Source organism: Bactrocera dorsalis, chromosome 5 (assembly GCF_023373825.1).
Source record: "Bactrocera dorsalis isolate Fly_Bdor chromosome 5, ASM2337382v1, whole genome shotgun sequence".
Lineage (NCBI taxonomy): Eukaryota > Metazoa > Arthropoda > Insecta > Diptera > Tephritidae > Bactrocera > Bactrocera dorsalis.
In genome coordinates, this window is record NC_064307.1 from 15733919 (window position 1) to 15751227 (window position 17309).

At 38.0% G+C, this 17309-nt stretch overlaps 5 protein-coding genes across 5 annotated transcripts; 1 reads left to right on the forward strand and 4 right to left on the reverse strand.

Annotated features, from left to right (window-relative positions):
* Window positions 1-4690: 4690 nt before the first annotated feature.
* On the reverse strand, window positions 4691-5545 carry LOC105227993 (arylalkylamine N-acetyltransferase 1). Its single transcript, XM_011207587.4, has one exon. The coding sequence runs from the start codon at window positions 5495-5497 to the stop codon at window positions 4808-4810; it is 690 nt and encodes a 229-aa protein (XP_011205889.2). The 5' UTR covers window positions 5498-5545; the 3' UTR covers window positions 4691-4807.
* A 3288-nt stretch (window positions 5546-8833) lies between these two features.
* Window positions 8834-10545, forward strand: LOC109579662 (uncharacterized). Its single transcript, XM_019990931.3, has one exon. It carries the CDS (start codon window positions 9180-9182, stop codon window positions 10134-10136), a length of 957 nt encoding a protein of 318 aa, XP_019846490.2. The 5' UTR covers window positions 8834-9179; the 3' UTR covers window positions 10137-10545.
* A 242-nt stretch (window positions 10546-10787) lies between these two features.
* On the reverse strand, window positions 10788-11650 carry LOC125778680 (arylalkylamine N-acetyltransferase-like 2). Its single transcript, XM_049457673.1, has one exon. It carries the CDS (start codon window positions 11609-11611, stop codon window positions 10943-10945), a length of 669 nt encoding a protein of 222 aa, XP_049313630.1. The 5' UTR covers window positions 11612-11650; the 3' UTR covers window positions 10788-10942.
* Window positions 11651-13060: 1410 nt separating this feature from the next.
* Window positions 13061-13844, reverse strand: LOC105227994 (arylalkylamine N-acetyltransferase-like 2). The gene has a single exon (XM_011207588.3). The coding sequence runs from the start codon at window positions 13808-13810 to the stop codon at window positions 13142-13144; it is 669 nt and encodes a 222-aa protein (XP_011205890.2). The 5' UTR covers window positions 13811-13844; the 3' UTR covers window positions 13061-13141.
* Window positions 13845-14790: 946 nt separating this feature from the next.
* LOC125778679 (arylalkylamine N-acetyltransferase-like 2) lies at window positions 14791-15649 on the reverse strand. Its single transcript, XM_049457672.1, has one exon. It carries the CDS (start codon window positions 15623-15625, stop codon window positions 14951-14953), a length of 675 nt encoding a protein of 224 aa, XP_049313629.1. The 5' UTR covers window positions 15626-15649; the 3' UTR covers window positions 14791-14950.
* Window positions 15650-17309: the final 1660 nt, after the last annotated feature.

Here is a 17309-nt window from a genome sequence, read left to right on the forward strand (position 1 = left end):
ACATCACATAACAACAATTAATTTTTCATATGTTTTTATTTCTTTCAATGTTCTGGCAATCCAAAACTAATCTCCAAAATATACTTTTGTATGGCAAATCGATGTGATTTCCTCTAATATTGCCGTAAGCGTTCAATACTTCATGTTATACAATACATAACATATATTTACATACGTTCATATATAGCTACATAAGTATATACATATATACATGCGTTCATTTGTATGTGCGTGCACGCAAAGCTTTCATAAGTCCAATTAATTTTATTACTTATTACAATTGTCAATTGCCATTTCTAACACAGATTGAGTTGTTAGATACTGAGCAGCGGGTATTAACTTTTCCTAAAACTATAATCTGTGAACTTAACTGAAGTGAAATGAAAGTTGGCAGACACACACATATATAGTGCATATGTGCATATATTTGTCGAAAATATATGAATTAATATAGTTGAACAAGGAGAATTTTCGCAGCTCACATAAACACATACATACATACTTGTATATGTATATATATTACTATATAGTATTTATGTGGGTATGTGGATTCAAATATTTGTATGTGTGTTTATATATCTTTGTATGCCCAGGAATACAATCTTTTTGTTGTCAATTAATTAAATGTGGCATTACCATTTGCTAACTCAAGCTAAAGCGTTGCATGAGGACTTACTTTGTCAGAGCGTTTATCAGCTGTGACTTATTTCAAGAAGTTCGAGGAAAAATCTGAAAGAAATGCATACAAAAGTTTAACTTTTATAACTATTTTATTTGTTAAAGTGTGTGAAAAAAGGTGAAAAGGGCACAGCGAATCCGAAATTCAACACACACACGCACGCATACACCTCAACAACACGTGTGCATTAGCTTCAATAGCAATAATTAACCGTAACACTCAAGCCAAGTTGACCAAGAGACCGCACGGCTGAAAGGACCAACTTTTTTCCCTACTGTGAACTCATTCGCCCTCTCTTCCGTCAATATGGTCAACTTATAGTGACATTAAATTCTTCCGAATAACTTAATTCATTGCCATCCGTTATAATTAAATTAAATTAGTACACTTTAACGAGTAGCAGAGCTTAAGGAGGCTGAGGGATGAAAGCGGGCGTTTGAAATTTAATTCGCTAAGCGTGCATCCTTTAAATGCCGCACGGCAAAGTGCGAATGAGCGAAGTTAAAAAGTGAAAGAAATTAAGTTCAGAAAACTTCAATATTTTTCTACGCATTCAGTGCTGCCACTTCGGCTTTCATGAAAGCAACGACGCTTCGAACCCCCTTGTACTGGACATTGTGAGAAAATTTCAGTTCAACGACGCAGTAACCAAAGCAAATTAAATCATTTTAATGATTAAATGAGACTAAAGTTGGATTTAGCGCAAAGCTACAACAGCTCGCAGCGGTTGGAGTTAAGTGGCGTGGCCACAATCAGTAACAACCACCAGCTCTTACGCTTGCCACCCCAATGGCTAACTGACAAAGCTTGAAGCACTGTCATAAGACATACTCGTCAGTCATTATGTTAAAGGGCCACTGCTATGCGGGGTCGAAGGAAAATTTTAACGATATACTACTATATATACCAGTAAATACCTAGAACTAATATTCCTCGGTTCGGTCATGGAACTGGAACTGATAATGATAAACTCGTATATTATGGGTCAAGTGAAAATTCGAGCCCGAGAATGATTCTGATGAATTGTTGTAGAAATAAATATGCAAAAAATTGCAGCAGAGCTCTCCTGAACTTCAGGCCCGGGAGGAACTGTCCACGATCTCAACTCCTCTCTCATTCACTGCCTGCAATAATAATATAGCTTAATTAAGGGGTAATCTTTAAGAAACTATAAGTCTATTCCCCCCGATGTTTTAAAAGTTCCTAATACATAAAAACAAATTTTAATAGCATTTAAGCGCCATCTATCGCGTTAACATAAGTTCCGAGTTTTCGAACTTAGATTTATTGAACATGATCAAACCATGTCTCGTTACCAGCTACGTCGTCAAGCATCTCTTTTGCGACCACTACCCAACTTTGTTTTTACAAAGTATTCAGTTCTTTTGGTACATGTCTAGCATTGACACACTTCATACCCAAAATGTTAGCCAAAATTATTGATTATTATTGCATTGAATGAGTGTTGAGATCCTCCATTAAAAATAAATCAGTAAAGGATTTAAAAATGTATGAACTCTGCTGCATAATATTCTTCTTCTTCTTTATTGGCGTAGACACCGTTTATGTGGTTATAGTCGACTTTACAACAGCGCGTCACTCGTTCTACCTTTTCGAAATACAGAGTGCAGCCAGGCCCTTCTCCACTTAATCTCTGCAATGGAGACGTCTTTCTTTTCTCCCGGCGGACACTGAACCGAAAACCTTCAAAGCTGGAGTATTCTCTTTCATCCGGACAACATGACATAGCCAACGTAGCCTGACTCATCAGATGTTGTCCATGCCTCTGCACCATTTATCAGGACGGTGATGATGAGTGACTTGCAAAGTTTGGCCTTTGTTCGTCGAGAGAGGAATTTACTTCTAAATTACTTACTTGATCCGAAGTAGCACTTGATGGGAAGAGTTATTCTGCGTTAGATTTCGAGGCTGACGTTTTTGTTGGTGTTAATACTGTTTCCAAGATAGCCAAAATTATCTACAACTTCGAAATTATAATCATCTTCGGTTAAATCGAAATACATTTTTAGTCCTTTTTCTGAAGGCCGCTGATTCTTCATAAATAGTTGAAGAGTGCTTTTCGCTGTTATTTAATTGATTAACGTATTTCCTTTGTAGCCCCACATATTAAAACTAATTTATTTTTTTAATTAGGAACTGACAAATACAAGCTTTAATCTGACCCAGGACAAATCTGTTGTCGTTTTGGACTTTAACAAATACAATGGGATTACATCTCAGAAGATGGAGCTCAATTTATAGATGAACCCTTTTGCGTTCACTGAAAATTTGCTACTATATCCTCTGGTTCGCGTATAAAGGGCCACGATGATGATCTTCTATTTTTGCTAATCTTTTTATTTAACTTAAACTTTTTTGGACCTTATATATTTCGATGTCCAAATTTCTTCTCCAAGTTAGACCGGTTGCCTTGTGGATTCTAATCGATAGGTATGCGGGTGATTGGGGATCTCTGCTATGTAGGAATTGGGACGAATATGCCCGAGCCCTATTTGCTTCTCGAAGTTAGAGCGTATTGGCCTTTTCGTTGGTTGCTTTGTGTATTCCAGTCGAGAAATCATAATAGAGACGGCCACGGGACAAAAATACGACAAATATTGTAATGGAAATGGACTGTGAAAAGCATTTGGATGTCAGAGACTATGAGGTTTCATATGTCGCAGCTATATATGTATGTACTCGTAGAAGCGTGGGCAAAGTTTTGGTGTTGAATATTTTTCAGACCGCATTGATGGCGCCGTAAGTATGTTTACCCTTTTTTATACGGTTCATAATGTCTTCCTTTGAACCTTCGTTTGCTAATATAATATTTCCCAAGAAACTAAAAGATTTCACATTTTCGAATTCTATATTATGCAAGAGGCAGAAACGTTGCCGATAACGAACCGAGATGAGAAAGCACTTGCAGCAATCGATGGAATTGTTCTCCGCAAGGTCTTTGGAGCCGTGCCTACGTAAGCGATGAATATCGAAGAAGTTAGAACCACGAGCTTTATAAGATCTACGAAATCATGGATATGTTTCAGCTCATAAAAATGTAACGAATGCGCTGATTAAGCAGTTGAAGGCGATGCTCGAGTGAAAAACTTCTTCGATTCGAGCGCCATGGGTGGACAACGGTAGCAAGGGCGACCACACATCCGATGTTAATTCTGAAATTATTCCAGGTAGTTGAATATGATATCGAAGTAGTAAAAATCTTACCGTTCTATAATATTTAGTCGACCTTACAAATCACTAGAACATACATATAATTCCTCATCCCAGTTCCTACAGGGCACGTAGGAATCTAAGTATACAATTTTCTTGTATTATGCATCTTTTCACTTCGTCACTACCAATTTAAAGCCAATTTTACTTTTTTATTTGTTCGAAAGCCTTATTTCGCTCTCTATTATAAACTTAAATTTAATTGTTTTCTTTCGAAAGTGTACTTTAAACAAAGGTGATATAAAAATAAATTAAACTGTGAAGTATCACGAATATATTATACGAGTATAATCTACACACTTGAACCCATAAAAAGGTAATCAAAGAATGCAAAACTCTTGATTTGTCGTTCTTCATTTGCACTTTAGTAGTATAACAGAAATTCTTTTGTTTGTTTGTATTTTGCTACTGACGAGAGAGACTTGTCGAGTAGAAATTCATACAGCAAAGATTTTGAACACTTGTCGAGTTTCAACGCTGCCAATACATTACATATTCAAGAATTTCGTAGAATGTGGTGAGAACTGCTAGAGGGTGTAAATGCAAGTCGTTTCTTTTGGGACTCTAACTGTGCCAGTTGCAATAGTCTCATGTTTCCTCTCTTTGTGGTTTTAGATCCTTGTGGATTTGGATACTCGGTTTATTACTCAAAGCACAAATTGTTTGTACCCAATAATTGTTCTACAATAGCACCCTAAATTGCCAAAAGGGGACCACTCTTAGCGACCTTCTTATCACAGAGACCTTAAAACAATTAACTTTTTTAATCCAAAAAATCCAAAAATATTTATTAATGCTTAAAGCCTATATCACACTTAGCGCCTAATATAACTCATATAGACATCAATCCACGAAAATAAGTACGAAATATCCAAATATTTTATAAGGTGCGAACATTTACAGCCTCATGGCGTACGTTTTCAGATATTCATGTGGGGATGGCGGCTTGTAAACAACCTTACCCTCCTTATCCAGATAATCAGCATACTTAATGACATTCACACAGTCCATACCCAAACGTTCCGCTAATTTCGCCGAATAGAAGCTAGTGCAGTCCAAAGTCATAAGTGGATACTTGAGCTCACGCCCCAATCCTTTGAACTTCTTTATAAGTCTCGTAGCAATTGCAAGTCCACGTAAACTCTTATCGACCGCTATCGCATGTACATGCAACGCTCTCTCAACATTATAACGCTCGTAGACATTGGAGTCGCGCTCGGTTTGAGCCAATATACCCACTTGTGTACCCCAATTGGATGAACCGAAACGCGCGGCCTCCTTAAATAAATGTTCAGCTTCATTACTATACTTCGGGCCAGACAACAAAACGCCAACTATGCGTTCGCTTAGAATACCGTCCGTAGTTTCTTGTTGCACTGCCATTAAGCTGCTTCCATGCGCTATTTGTGAAATATTGAACTGCTCATCTTCCAGATCCGGATGTCCTTGTGCGCTGCCAATGTTCATCGGTTCGTCTGGATAGAAATGTATTCGTATGAATTTAAGCACGTCATCGCTTTCACTCAATTTTATTACGCGAATATGTATATTGTCCGCTTGACTCGGTTTAGTCTCGCTACCAGTCATTTTCTGTCGAGCTCTGACACTCTAATGAAGTCAATATTTGGATTATTCATAATTTTGAATGTTTTATCGTCGGTCACGGTTGATAGATTCCCGTGCAACAGCTAGTGGGAGGTGTGATAAGATAATTATGACAATTGCAGCCAAGGTAGAAAGCCATATATTCTATATTGTGTTAGTGTTCATTAGAAAGTGAACAAATAGAAAGTAAAGGTTTTGAACTGTTAGCAACTAGCTGCCATGACTAACTAAAAATAGATGATATATAACAGTCAGCCGAATGCAGTAAACAGCTGATATCGACGGAAGTGAAAGCAAAGATAAAGCATTATTTATAAATGCAGTATTCCTCAAAAATTTTTAAGGTGTGTGTTTATACACTAGCCTTTCCGTTAGACCAATATTATTGCGTTCCAGTATGTTTCCAGAAGTAACCTGCAGTTTTCCAAGAATAAATGCCAAAAAAACTTGTATGTTGTTGTTGCTGGAAGCAAGCTCAAGATGGTGGACAATGCACTCGAACTTCGTTCATTGAGTATCCTCCTCAAAATATGCGTTTCATCTATCTTCACATCTTAGTCTAACGCTTATACTATATAGAGTCAAGCCTAGCACTTGTACACCAGTGGAGTCTACGTAGCCGAAAATATTTGACCAAAGACTGTCAACTCATTAGAATTTTCTCAAAGCTCTTTGGGGGACGGTTTAAGACTTTACTACAACAAAAATAAGGTAAAAATTATCGAGCTTAAAACTTACGAATGTGAAAAGTCTACATTAAATTAAAAATCTTCCCACTTGTACTCCCAGCTTGCTTGCCTCAGATGATGTCCACCTCTTTAACTCTTTAACCACAACAATTTGGTACCTTCGAATATCTTATTTTCAAATATAAAGCTCTCAGTTAAATCAGTATCTCTTTAAATCGTTTCCATCATAGAAAATGGATTTAATGTTGTTTGGACTTTCAATCATCTCAATTTATAACATTTTTCATTTTCTAATAATTTCAGTAAAATTGTATAATTATTCCTATTACTTAGTAGAATATATTTAAACAGTTTAATAGAAACAATATAAACAATAGACAATCAGTTTGTAAAATAAGCCCACAAATTCAAACAAGCATACAAATTACGACGAACGTGGCTTGAGAACTAATTATTCGCTGAACAATGCGCTTAAAATGCAATAAAAATATATACTCAAAGCCCTCGTAAAGCAGTTTGGAGTGGAGAATTGAATGAGTACAATATAAGATAATAATTTATTGGATACAATATGCCGTTTTCTTTATTTACGGCTTGGAGTTCTGACAAACAGGCATTTTAGTAAGAGAGCCGTTTGATAAGTGCTTTACTTTTTAAATAAAATATATTTTATCGCAGAACGGAGTCCGTGGAACTGATATGTTACTATGACTGTCCTAAAAATAATAACGAACAGTGAAATAGACCCAATATATACATATGTATATGAGACGAGAGACAATTATAGACATTATGCATCGACATTTGAAAGTAAATAGTATTTGTTCACGGTGGAGTCCACACAATGTTTCGATCGCTGAAGAAAGGATCGTGTCGATTTGTCGGGAGAAATGTGAAAAAATACGATAGCGGTGCTTCGAAACACGACTATAAAATCGTGATCGGATGACTCTAAAACATTGATTGAAACATTTGCATTTTTGATCACTGAAACCATAAATTTGATGAATCATTCACATTCACTGTGTACTCCTGACTGAGGACCGAATGACTTTTTTTATTCCCGTACGAAACATAAACTAAGCGGTCAACGATTTTCGACACTTGTTGAGGCGGTTAATGCGTGCAGAATACATGTTGTGGAGTAACTTCAAACATCGCAGAGGCTACGCGTGGTGGCGTTTTCTCTGCTCACATACTGACGGGGGAGATGTGGATGGGATCAGCTTTTTTCAGATGGGTCGATGATAGGAAGGAGAGTTTTCTGTAAAGAGCTCTTTATTAATATTAGCGTTAGGCTAACGGCTAGTGGCTGCTTAGAGGTAGCAATAGATGTACTGCTACCTCTTTCGGGTGGTGCGCATTCACTCCTAGTACAGCAGAGCTTTAATACAGTGCTGAGCTGACTAACTCTGTGCTCAAAGCTAGTCAAGAAGTGTCTGTCCTCACTAGAAATAGCATCAAGCTACTTCATCATCAGGCTTGTTTGGGTGCCCGGTCATTGAGGAATCGCTAGTAACTGCAAAGTCGATGGATCTCTATTGTCATCTTGCAGTCTAGCACTGGAAATTGTCCAATGCGGTATAGCTAAAAAACCATTCGGTCGCAAATTGTCAAAGATGTTTCAGAGAAAGTGAGCCGCATAGTCCAGCCTTTGCAAGACTAAGGTTGAAACATCTTAGAAGTTTTAATTTCGAGGAACCAGGACACATAATCGAATCTAATATTAGCGGACTTAACAAATATGTGAGAGACTCAAAGAGCATTGTCGATTTGTAAGGATCCTATGATCAATTATATAGGAATGTTAGGTATCACTACGAACCGCCGTTCTAAGTTATCCAAGTGTGATCCCTGTTAGGATCGACTACTTAACCTAACCTATGGTGCCAAGGAAGACGTACACCGTTTTTAGTGCAATGGAAATTTGTAGATACTCGTATACGTAAGTTGAAGTTATTGTATTATTATTATTACGAGTGATATACGGTAAATTAGTTGTGGTTTAGATTTCTTCTAACTGTGATGGAACGATCTCGATTTTCTTCAAACGGACTTAGAACATCTTATAAGTTGAATTCTTTCTTTTACAAGTTATTTTAATAAACATTATAAAAAAGTTTTCCTTTTGAAGATCTGAAGCACTTCTTATTTTCGAACAATTCCTGAAATTGTATGTAGGCTCTTTCACTGTTTAGATGACAGAGACTAGAGGATACAATATTTAAAGAAAGCTCAGTATTCGCATTTTCTTCTTCAGTCTCTAAAATTGTGCATAGTGTTTTCGACTAAGGAACAGTCGCACAGAGCTAATGACAGTTTCCTCATTCTTCAGTCTCAATATTATTTCTGCCACATTTCACGGCATGTACCGATGCCATTGTTCTATTCTACAGAGTTCTATTCTACTACGAGTACTTGGAAGAAATATCAGACTATATTATGACTACTCAAGTTTGTAAAAGACAAATAAGCCTGGGAAATAAAAATTTCCCTGTAAAATCTTATAGTTTAAACGAACTTGTCTCGACTGTCGATAGAATTTTTATAAATGTGAGCAAAAGGTCGAATTTTTAATTTAATTCTAGAGTTGTATTGAATAATACAGCCATTTTCCCCAAAACAGAAATATTGAGAATTTCGGCTTCCATAGAATTACAATATTAATACCAGAACAGAGTAACAGTGGCAAGTCATTCACGGTGAAAACTTCATTGTTTTTCTGTTTTGTTCAAAGCAAAATTCAAAATCAAACAACTTTTTGGCAGAAATTGGTAACAAAATTGTAAATAAACAAATTCATGGGATTATAAACATTAACGGTTTCGGACTAAATTACCCGACAACAAAACAGAAAGCAGTAAAAACCAAGCAATTAGAATACAAAAAAAAAATCGTTTAAAATAAACAAATAATTTTGCGCAATAAAACCAAAAATTTATTCTAAATCACCGATCTCGGCAAAAACGAATCCAATGTCTCGCCGCAGTAAGAAGTGCTGCTGGGATGCCAACGATTGGCTGCCGACCGAAGTCATATACTGGCTGAATGTGCCCAGTTTTCCGCCGGTCTGGAGTCGCTTAAGCAAAAAGAACTCGGCCAATGTGCCGCGTTGCATACCGGCAAGCAAGTGCGGGGTCTACGACATCGAAATCCCGAATGAGCTTTGGTCGTTATGGGGCTATCTGCATCCGTGCAACGAAATATTCAATCCTAAACCGTGCGGCAAGCACAGTTGGGCCTGCAACATAGTGGCTTGCTGTGCGGCGAAACTCTATCCGCTGGCGCATTGGAAGCCACACCTCTTGGACAGCATTGTGATCAATGGCGATCGTTATTACTACAATAGTTTGCGTAAATTCCGCGGTGAAATCTATCAATTCACGCTAAATGACCTGTGTGATACTTGCTGTTTGGACAACTTACGCTTTAAGGTGCACATTGAGATGGTTTCATATGGCGCACTCTACGAGCAAGACAACTCGCCTATAAAGAACTTAGCCAAGAGCTTGATCAACTTCTTCAGTGAACATAAGGTGGGTCTACTGCGTTGTCGGCACCTGCGTGCTCTGGTCATTGGACGTGATAATTGCAACGGTTGCGTTGGTGGTGATTACTTCATGTTCGACTGCCAGAGCAAGGATTATCCACTCTTCGACAAGGGTGACTGTAGGCCCTACTTGCTGCGCTGTAAGACGCTGCAAATGCTGCTCTACTGCATTGTGATGGCGCTTGAGGTGCGCAGCAAGAAAGTACAGTTTACGTTGCATAAAGTTGGCATCCGTTATGAAGGTCCAATACTCGAAGATCAGGATGAGGATGAATTAAAGAAGTTGCAGCGCATCATCGCAAGAAGAAAAGAGAAACCCGTGAAAGCGGGAATTGCGAGAATTCGAAATATTTGCAAAAGCATTCAGTGTCCGAAGAGATGACAAACATATTGAATTGCGACATAAAAATATCACGCAGAAACCCGTTCTGGATCTATGATATAGACCTACAAAATTTTAATGGACAGTGGAATGTCCAACTGAGTCGAGGTATGCCAAGCTGATGTTTACTCCTACAAGGCTTTGGAATAATCGTTGAAGAGTCTTTAAAAATATCTGTGATTAATAGCTCTGAAAGCTTTCTGTGCCAGTTGCAAATATTCACAAAGAAATGAATTTGTCTACTGAGCCATTGAAAGTTCAAAACTATAATCGGAAAGGGTTTGAATATGTCTTGTACTCTTCATCAGCTCTGGTTTCGGACTCCGTACTACTGTAAAGTTTTTAAAGCCGACGATGGAAGCCCCATTAAGGCAGCAATAGAAACACTGTTACAAAAAATCTCTATCGTAATTTCATTATTATCGGACCAGGGGCGGCTGGGAGCTTGTCGGAAGGTCTTTCTAGCCCGAGTTTCTAGCCCTCAAAAATGTGCGTCTCGCTATAGTTATTTGTATACATATGTACATATGCTTAGACTGCTAGGCACTGGATTGGCATCCATCTAGTAAGACAATAATTTCAACCATCAAAGAAGGTAATACTCAAGCGAAATAATCAAGTTCCAGCACCTCACTCCATAATATCCTTACAAACAATTATTTTTTTTTATTCAATGGTAAAAAATTTATTTTTCTCTCAATGGTTTTATCACAATTTGGAGCCTAATACACTAAGTCAGATATATTATACAATTTTTCCTATGATAAGTACGAAATATTTATGGTGTAGTAGGTATGCCCGAACATTTACAGCCTCATGGCATACGTTTTCAGATATTCATGTGGCATTGGCGGCTTAAACACCACCTTACCCTCCTCATCTAGATAATCAGTATACTTAATGACATTCACACACTCCATACCCATGCGTTCAGATAATTGTGCCGAATAAAAGCTGGTGCAGTCCGTAGTCATCAGTGGGTAGTTGAGCTCACGGGCTAAGTCTTTCAATTTCTCTTTGAGTTTCGTTCCAATCCCACGTCCACGGAAACTTCTATCCACCCCGGAAGCATGTATATGCAACGCTCTCTCAACATTATAACGCTCGTAGACATTAGAATCGCGCTCAGCGTGTGCCAAAATCCGAATCAATGTGCCCCAATTGGTCGAAATGAAACGGTCCGCCTCTTTAAATAAATGTTCAGCTTCATTACTACTTTTCGGACTAGATATCAAAACGCCAACTATACGTTCGCTTGTGACACCATTAACTATTTGTTGTTGCACTGCTATTAAACTGGTTCCATGCTCTATTTGTGATATAGCGAATTCTTCATCTTCCGGATCTTGCTGTTTGCCAATATTCAACGGTTCATCTGGGTAGAAATGTATTCGGAGGAATTTAAGCACCTCATCGCACTCACTCGGTTTTATTACGCGAATTTCTATATCGTGCGCCTGGTCTACTTCAGTCATTTTCAACCGAGTTCTAATACGCTAATGATGCCAATATTTACTCTCTTCATAATTTCGAATGTTTCATCGTTGGTGAGAGCGGATAGATTATCGTGCTTATGATATGGCTGGGTGCGATAAGATAATTGTGATACCGACTTAATGAAGCTAATTGAATGTGGCCGAATAGTTTATATTGTGACAGATTTCATGAGAAAGTGAACAAATAGAAAGCAAGAGCCGGTGCCGATTAGATAAGGAAAAATGTAACTACAAATCGACATATGATAGTCAGCCGAACTGAATAAACAGCTGATATTGCCGGGAGTGAATGCAAATATACTTTTACTACATAAATATTTGCCAAATTGACTTTTCATAACCTACCTTTCCTAAATCTTTCCAAAGGTCGGAATTACATTACCTTAAGTAAACCGCAACTAATTAGAGCCTGTACTTAGATTAATAGTCACTGATCCAAACGGGGTTGGATCGCCGAACAAAATTAGAGCTTGTGGACAAACGAAGAGATCGAGTTGACGCGAAAAACGCGAGTGACCCTTGCGCAGCTTTGTTCTGGATATTGTAGAAGGTTAAACTCCTACTTGTGCACTTGGGATATATCATGGCCTTTGCAGTGGCTACCTTACTCCAAAGCATATGTTTTCCAGGCAAAGTATCAATGGAGAGGTAGCTAAGTAAGAGCCGTCTGTTTCTAGATCAAGAGGATTGGTTGCATGCTATTGCAGAATGCCTGATATACTTGGACATTAGGATTAGGAAGGCGTTTATCTGTGGAGGGTAGGGTTAGCTTCTTGTGTGAATAGTGTGACGTGTAATGTGCGTATGGGCTCCAACCCCTGGTCGCCAGTCAAGAGTAGTATGAAAAGTCAACTGGTAGTAGTTTCGGCTACGAGCTCTGACCCGAGACTTAATTCTGGTCAACTGGTTTAACCTGTTCATGCGGACTGGCCTCTTAGTAACATGGTGGTTAAGGTTTAAACTGAAATGCGTGAAGAACTAACACTTTGTGAGTTGAATGTGGAGTTGCATTCCAATCGGCTGCTAGAACAAAAATACAACCTCGAACCTTACCAAGCTGGTAAGTGTGTCCCTTCCAGACCGCCAATTGGTACTGAAAATGTCTGGCGTTTTCAGGGCGGTGATCAACGCAATAATTTGATCTGTTGGCTCTTGACCGCCGTGGGATAATACTGTCGTCAGTAGGTACCCACGTTAAAAACACCGAACGTTTTCTCTAGATCAACGCCAATAGAGAGAGCACAGTCCACCGCTCAACAGCAGTTAAGTCTACGTATTCGAAATACGAGATAGCAATAAGAATGAAGCTTCATCCTATCTCAGTAAAATATATATTTTTACAGCCTGTTTTGGTAATATTTCTCTGGACAGTAATTTGGTCATTTTTTGTTTTAATATTTTTATTTAAGCGGGTAGAGAATAATGAAATTCGATGGAAAAAATAATTTATTGAAATCTGAAATATTTTACTAATAAAAAATTATATTTCATCTAAGTAAGTTCTAACATTTACAGTCTCATAGCATATGTTTTCAGATATTCATGTGGCGATGGTGGCTTAAACACCACCTTACCCTCCTCATCTAGATAATCCGTATACTTAATGACATTAACACACTCCATACCCATGCGTTCAGATAATTGTGCCGCATAAAAGCTGGTGCAGTCCGCAGTTATCAGTGGATAGTTGAGCTCACGAGCTAAGTCTTTCAATTCCTCTTGGAGTTTCGTTCCAATCCCACGGCCACGGAAACTTCTATCGACCCCGGAAACATGCATATGCAACGCTCTCTCAACATTGTAACGTTCGTAGACATTAGAATCGCGCTCAGCGTGTGCCAAAATCCGAATCAGTGTGCCCCAATTGGTCGAAATGAAACGGTCGGCCTCATTAAATAAATATTCAGCTTCATTACTACACTTCGGACTAGATATCAAAACGCCAACTATACGTTCGCTTGTGACACCGTTAACTATTTGTTGTTGCACTGCTATTAAACTGGTTCCATGCTCTATTTGTGATATAGCGAATTCTTCATCTTCCGGATCTTGCTGTTTGCCAATATTCAACGGTTCATCTGGGTAGAAATGTATTCGGAGGAATTTAAGCACCTCATCGCACTCACTCGGTTTTATTACGCGAATTTGTATATCGTGCGCCTGGTCTACTTCAGTCATTTTCTGCCGAGATCTAATACGCTAATGAAGTCAATATTTTCTTTCTTCATAATTTCGAATGCTTTTTCGTTAGTGAGAGCTGACAGATTATTGTGCTGATGATAAGAGGGGGTGCGATAATTGTGACCCCGACTTAAAGAAGATAATTGAATGTGGCCGAATAGTTCATATTGTGACAGATTTCATGAGAAAGTGAACAAATAAAAAGCAAGAGCCGGTTCCGATTAGATAAGGAAAATTTGTTACTAAAATCGACACACGATAGTCCGCCGAATTGAATAAACAGCTGATATCGCCGGGAGTGAATATACTTTTACTACATGAATATTTGCCATATAGACTTTTCATCAAAGTCTCCTTCTCTTATAACGGTTGAATCAAGATATCATTAAATAACTTGGGAAAACATATTACTTTATCTTACATAACCCGTAACTAATTAGCGGCTGTGGAAAATATTCTCGACATTTGGCGATTGACTCTCAGCCATATCTCACTATACTTCTACTCAAAGCAGAACCCCAACCATATTTGATAGATGCACTAACCGTACTCGCGTTAAATTCGAAAAATGCACGAAAAAAATGAGTGTTCTGCTGTAGATCAAAACTCAATTAGGTGGGATATTTCCAGCACAGATGATGGATCACAACTATTTTCAAGCGTCTGAATCCGCAGAATGGATTATATCATGCTTTCCTCAAAGCGTGTGTTTTGCAGACAAAGATTCACTACAACGTAGAGGTAGCTAAGTGAGAGCCTGCTATCTCTAGACCAACGCTTGTAGGAAGAACAAAGGCCACCGCTTAACAGCAGTTGAGTCTTCGTAATCGATACACGAGATAACAAGAAGAGTCGACTTCCGAATTGAAAATTGCTACAAATGTTTGAAATACTAACACGAAAGTAAGCGCCAAGAATATAAAATCTAGCTCATAATGAAGCTTCATCCCATATCAGTTAAATAAATATTTTTACAGCCTGTTTTGTTAATATTTTTCCGAACATTAATTTGATCGTTTTTTGTTTAATAATTTTTTTTCCAAGCAAATAGTGAATATTGAAATTCGATGGACATTATTGAATTATGAAATATTTTACTAATAAAAAATTATATTTCAACTATGCAATTTCTAACATTTACAGTCTCATGGCATATGTTTTCAGATATTTATGTGGCATTGGCGGCTGGAACACCACATTACCCTCCTCATCCAGATAGTCAGCATACTTAATGACATTAACACACTCCATACCCATGCGTTCAGACACTTGTGCCGCATAAAAGCTGGCGCAGTCTGTAGTCATCAGTGGATAGTTGAGCTCACGCCCCAAGTCTGCTAACTTCTCTTTGAGTTTCGTTCCAATTCCACGTCCACGAAAACTCCTATGTACCCCCGACGCATTTACATGCAATGCTTTCTCAATATTATAACGCTCGAACACATTAGCGTCGCGCTCGGCTTGAGCAAAAATCCGAAACAACCTACCCCAATTATCCGAACTGTGACGGTCGGCCTCCTTAAATAAATGCTCAGCTTCATTACTATACTTCGGAGCAGACAACAGTACACCAACTATACGTTCGCTTGTGATACCGTTAACTGTTTGTTGTTGCACTGCTATAAAGCTAGTTCCATGCGCTATTTCAGCAATACCGTATTCCGCAACTAGGGGATCTTGATCTTTGGCAATGTTCAACGGTTCATCTGGATAGAAATGTGTTCGGAGGAAATCAACCACTTCATCGCGTTCACTCAGTTTTATTACGCGAATGTGTATGTTGTCCGCCTGATTCACTGTAATTTCAGTCATTTTCTAACGAGTTCTGGTACTCTAATGAACTGTAATATTTGGATTAAACATCATTTTACATATTTCTTGAGAGTGACACAGTTATGTGCGATAAGAAAATTGCGATAATTGAAGCCAACTCAAAATATAGTGTCAAACAGCCTACTATGTGTTGTCATAGTAGCATTCATTAGTCAGTGAACAAATAGAAAATATAAAATTGAAAGAGTTAGAGATTAGATCTGTAATGCATGTGACTAAAAATAGACACGTGATAGTCAGCCGAAATCAATAAACCGCTGATATCGGCGGCAGTGCATACACATAGTATGTTTAGAGCGTTAGCTTTGACTGCAGCATTTGCAGAAGCCTTTAATGTTATACAAAAACACTCACCCCTGTTTCCTTTAATATAGGCTTATCAACATGGACTTTAGCTGAGTTACGACATTCCGATCATAATTGACCTACATACCGTACTCGCTTTATATTCAATAGATGTACCAAAAAAGAAGTCCTACTGCAGGTCAAAATCTATTAAAGAGAAACATTCCTAGCACAAATTATGTAGAATATATGTATATTTCCGAGCTAATAGTTCCAAATGCAATAGGATTGCTCTCCAGTTGCTATCTTTCCCCAAACCGTGTGTTTTCTAGGAAAGGATCCACTATTATTGAAAGTAGGCTAAGTGAGCTTCTTCTATCTATGGAATAATGACCATAAAGAGAGGCAAGCACCGTTTCACAGTAGTCGAATCTATGTAACCGAAATGCGGTCGGTTTAATGTTTGGCCAAAGTTTGTTAACTCGTCAGTATTTCCTAAAAACTCGTTTTAGGGAACAGTCTAATCTGTAAGTGGAGCAACAGTACAGAAAATTTTTTAATTCTATTAGAACGGTTAGTTCTCGGATTTTTAGGTAGCAAATCTCCTGTAAAGCCATGACACCTCTTTACTGCTGCAACAGTGTACCACCAGTAAGTTTTAGAAGGCGTGGCAAAGGTGTAAAAAAATATTCTCTTCGGTGGAGAGCATTGGTTCTTCTAGTAAGATTATGGTCTAGCATACAAGCAAAATTCCTGGTTTCATAGTTGCAGAGGGTTGGCCCTCTGGAAGTTCAGATTTATACTACAGTTTGTGGTCAGGGTTAGAGAACATAGCCAATCGAGTACCACACAGACATTTGGAGAGTCTCAAACAATCTTTGGTCCAAGCAGCGCCGTCAATGTCAATAAAAATCGTACTGCTATTGATCAATGGTCGTTGTACCGGTTGAAAGCTGGTGTGAAAGCAAAGGTCGAAGGTTTTGAATAAAATTTTGGGTATCGCTCATTCAATATATGCATTAGTAAATAAAATTCACGTTATTAAACTAATATTATTATTTATTTTTTATAACGTCCTGCACTTGTAACAGAACTTATGGCAGCAATAAATCGTTGCCAAAAATAGTTTTTACCAAGGCAATTAATTTATTAAAAAACTTTGAATAAGACGGCGTCTAAAAATTATTAAGTATGTGTGTATAGTCACTTTCACATTTGATGCATAAAGTATTATACATACATATGTACAAGTACACATATTTTACTTCTTTGTCTATGTGTATAAATGCAGGTGGCAAGCACTGCTTTAGCCAATTTATTCGCCTTTGCCGGCGAAGCATTATTATCAGCACGAAATTTGATTATTTATGACGCGATA

What these genes read in the sequence shown, in the direction of transcription:
- LOC105227993 (XM_011207587.4), bottom strand. Translation starts at nt 5,497, where the DNA reads ATGACTGGTAGCGAGACTAAACCGAGTCAAGCGGACAATATACATATT.
- LOC109579662 (XM_019990931.3), top strand. Translation starts at nt 9,180, where the DNA reads ATGTCTCGCCGCAGTAAGAAGTGCTGCTGGGATGCCAACGATTGGCTG.
- LOC125778680 (XM_049457673.1), bottom strand. Translation starts at nt 11,611, where the DNA reads ATGACTGAAGTAGACCAGGCGCACGATATAGAAATTCGCGTAATAAAA.
- LOC105227994 (XM_011207588.3), bottom strand. Translation starts at nt 13,810, where the DNA reads ATGACTGAAGTAGACCAGGCGCACGATATACAAATTCGCGTAATAAAA.
- LOC125778679 (XM_049457672.1), bottom strand. Translation starts at nt 15,625, where the DNA reads ATGACTGAAATTACAGTGAATCAGGCGGACAACATACACATTCGCGTA.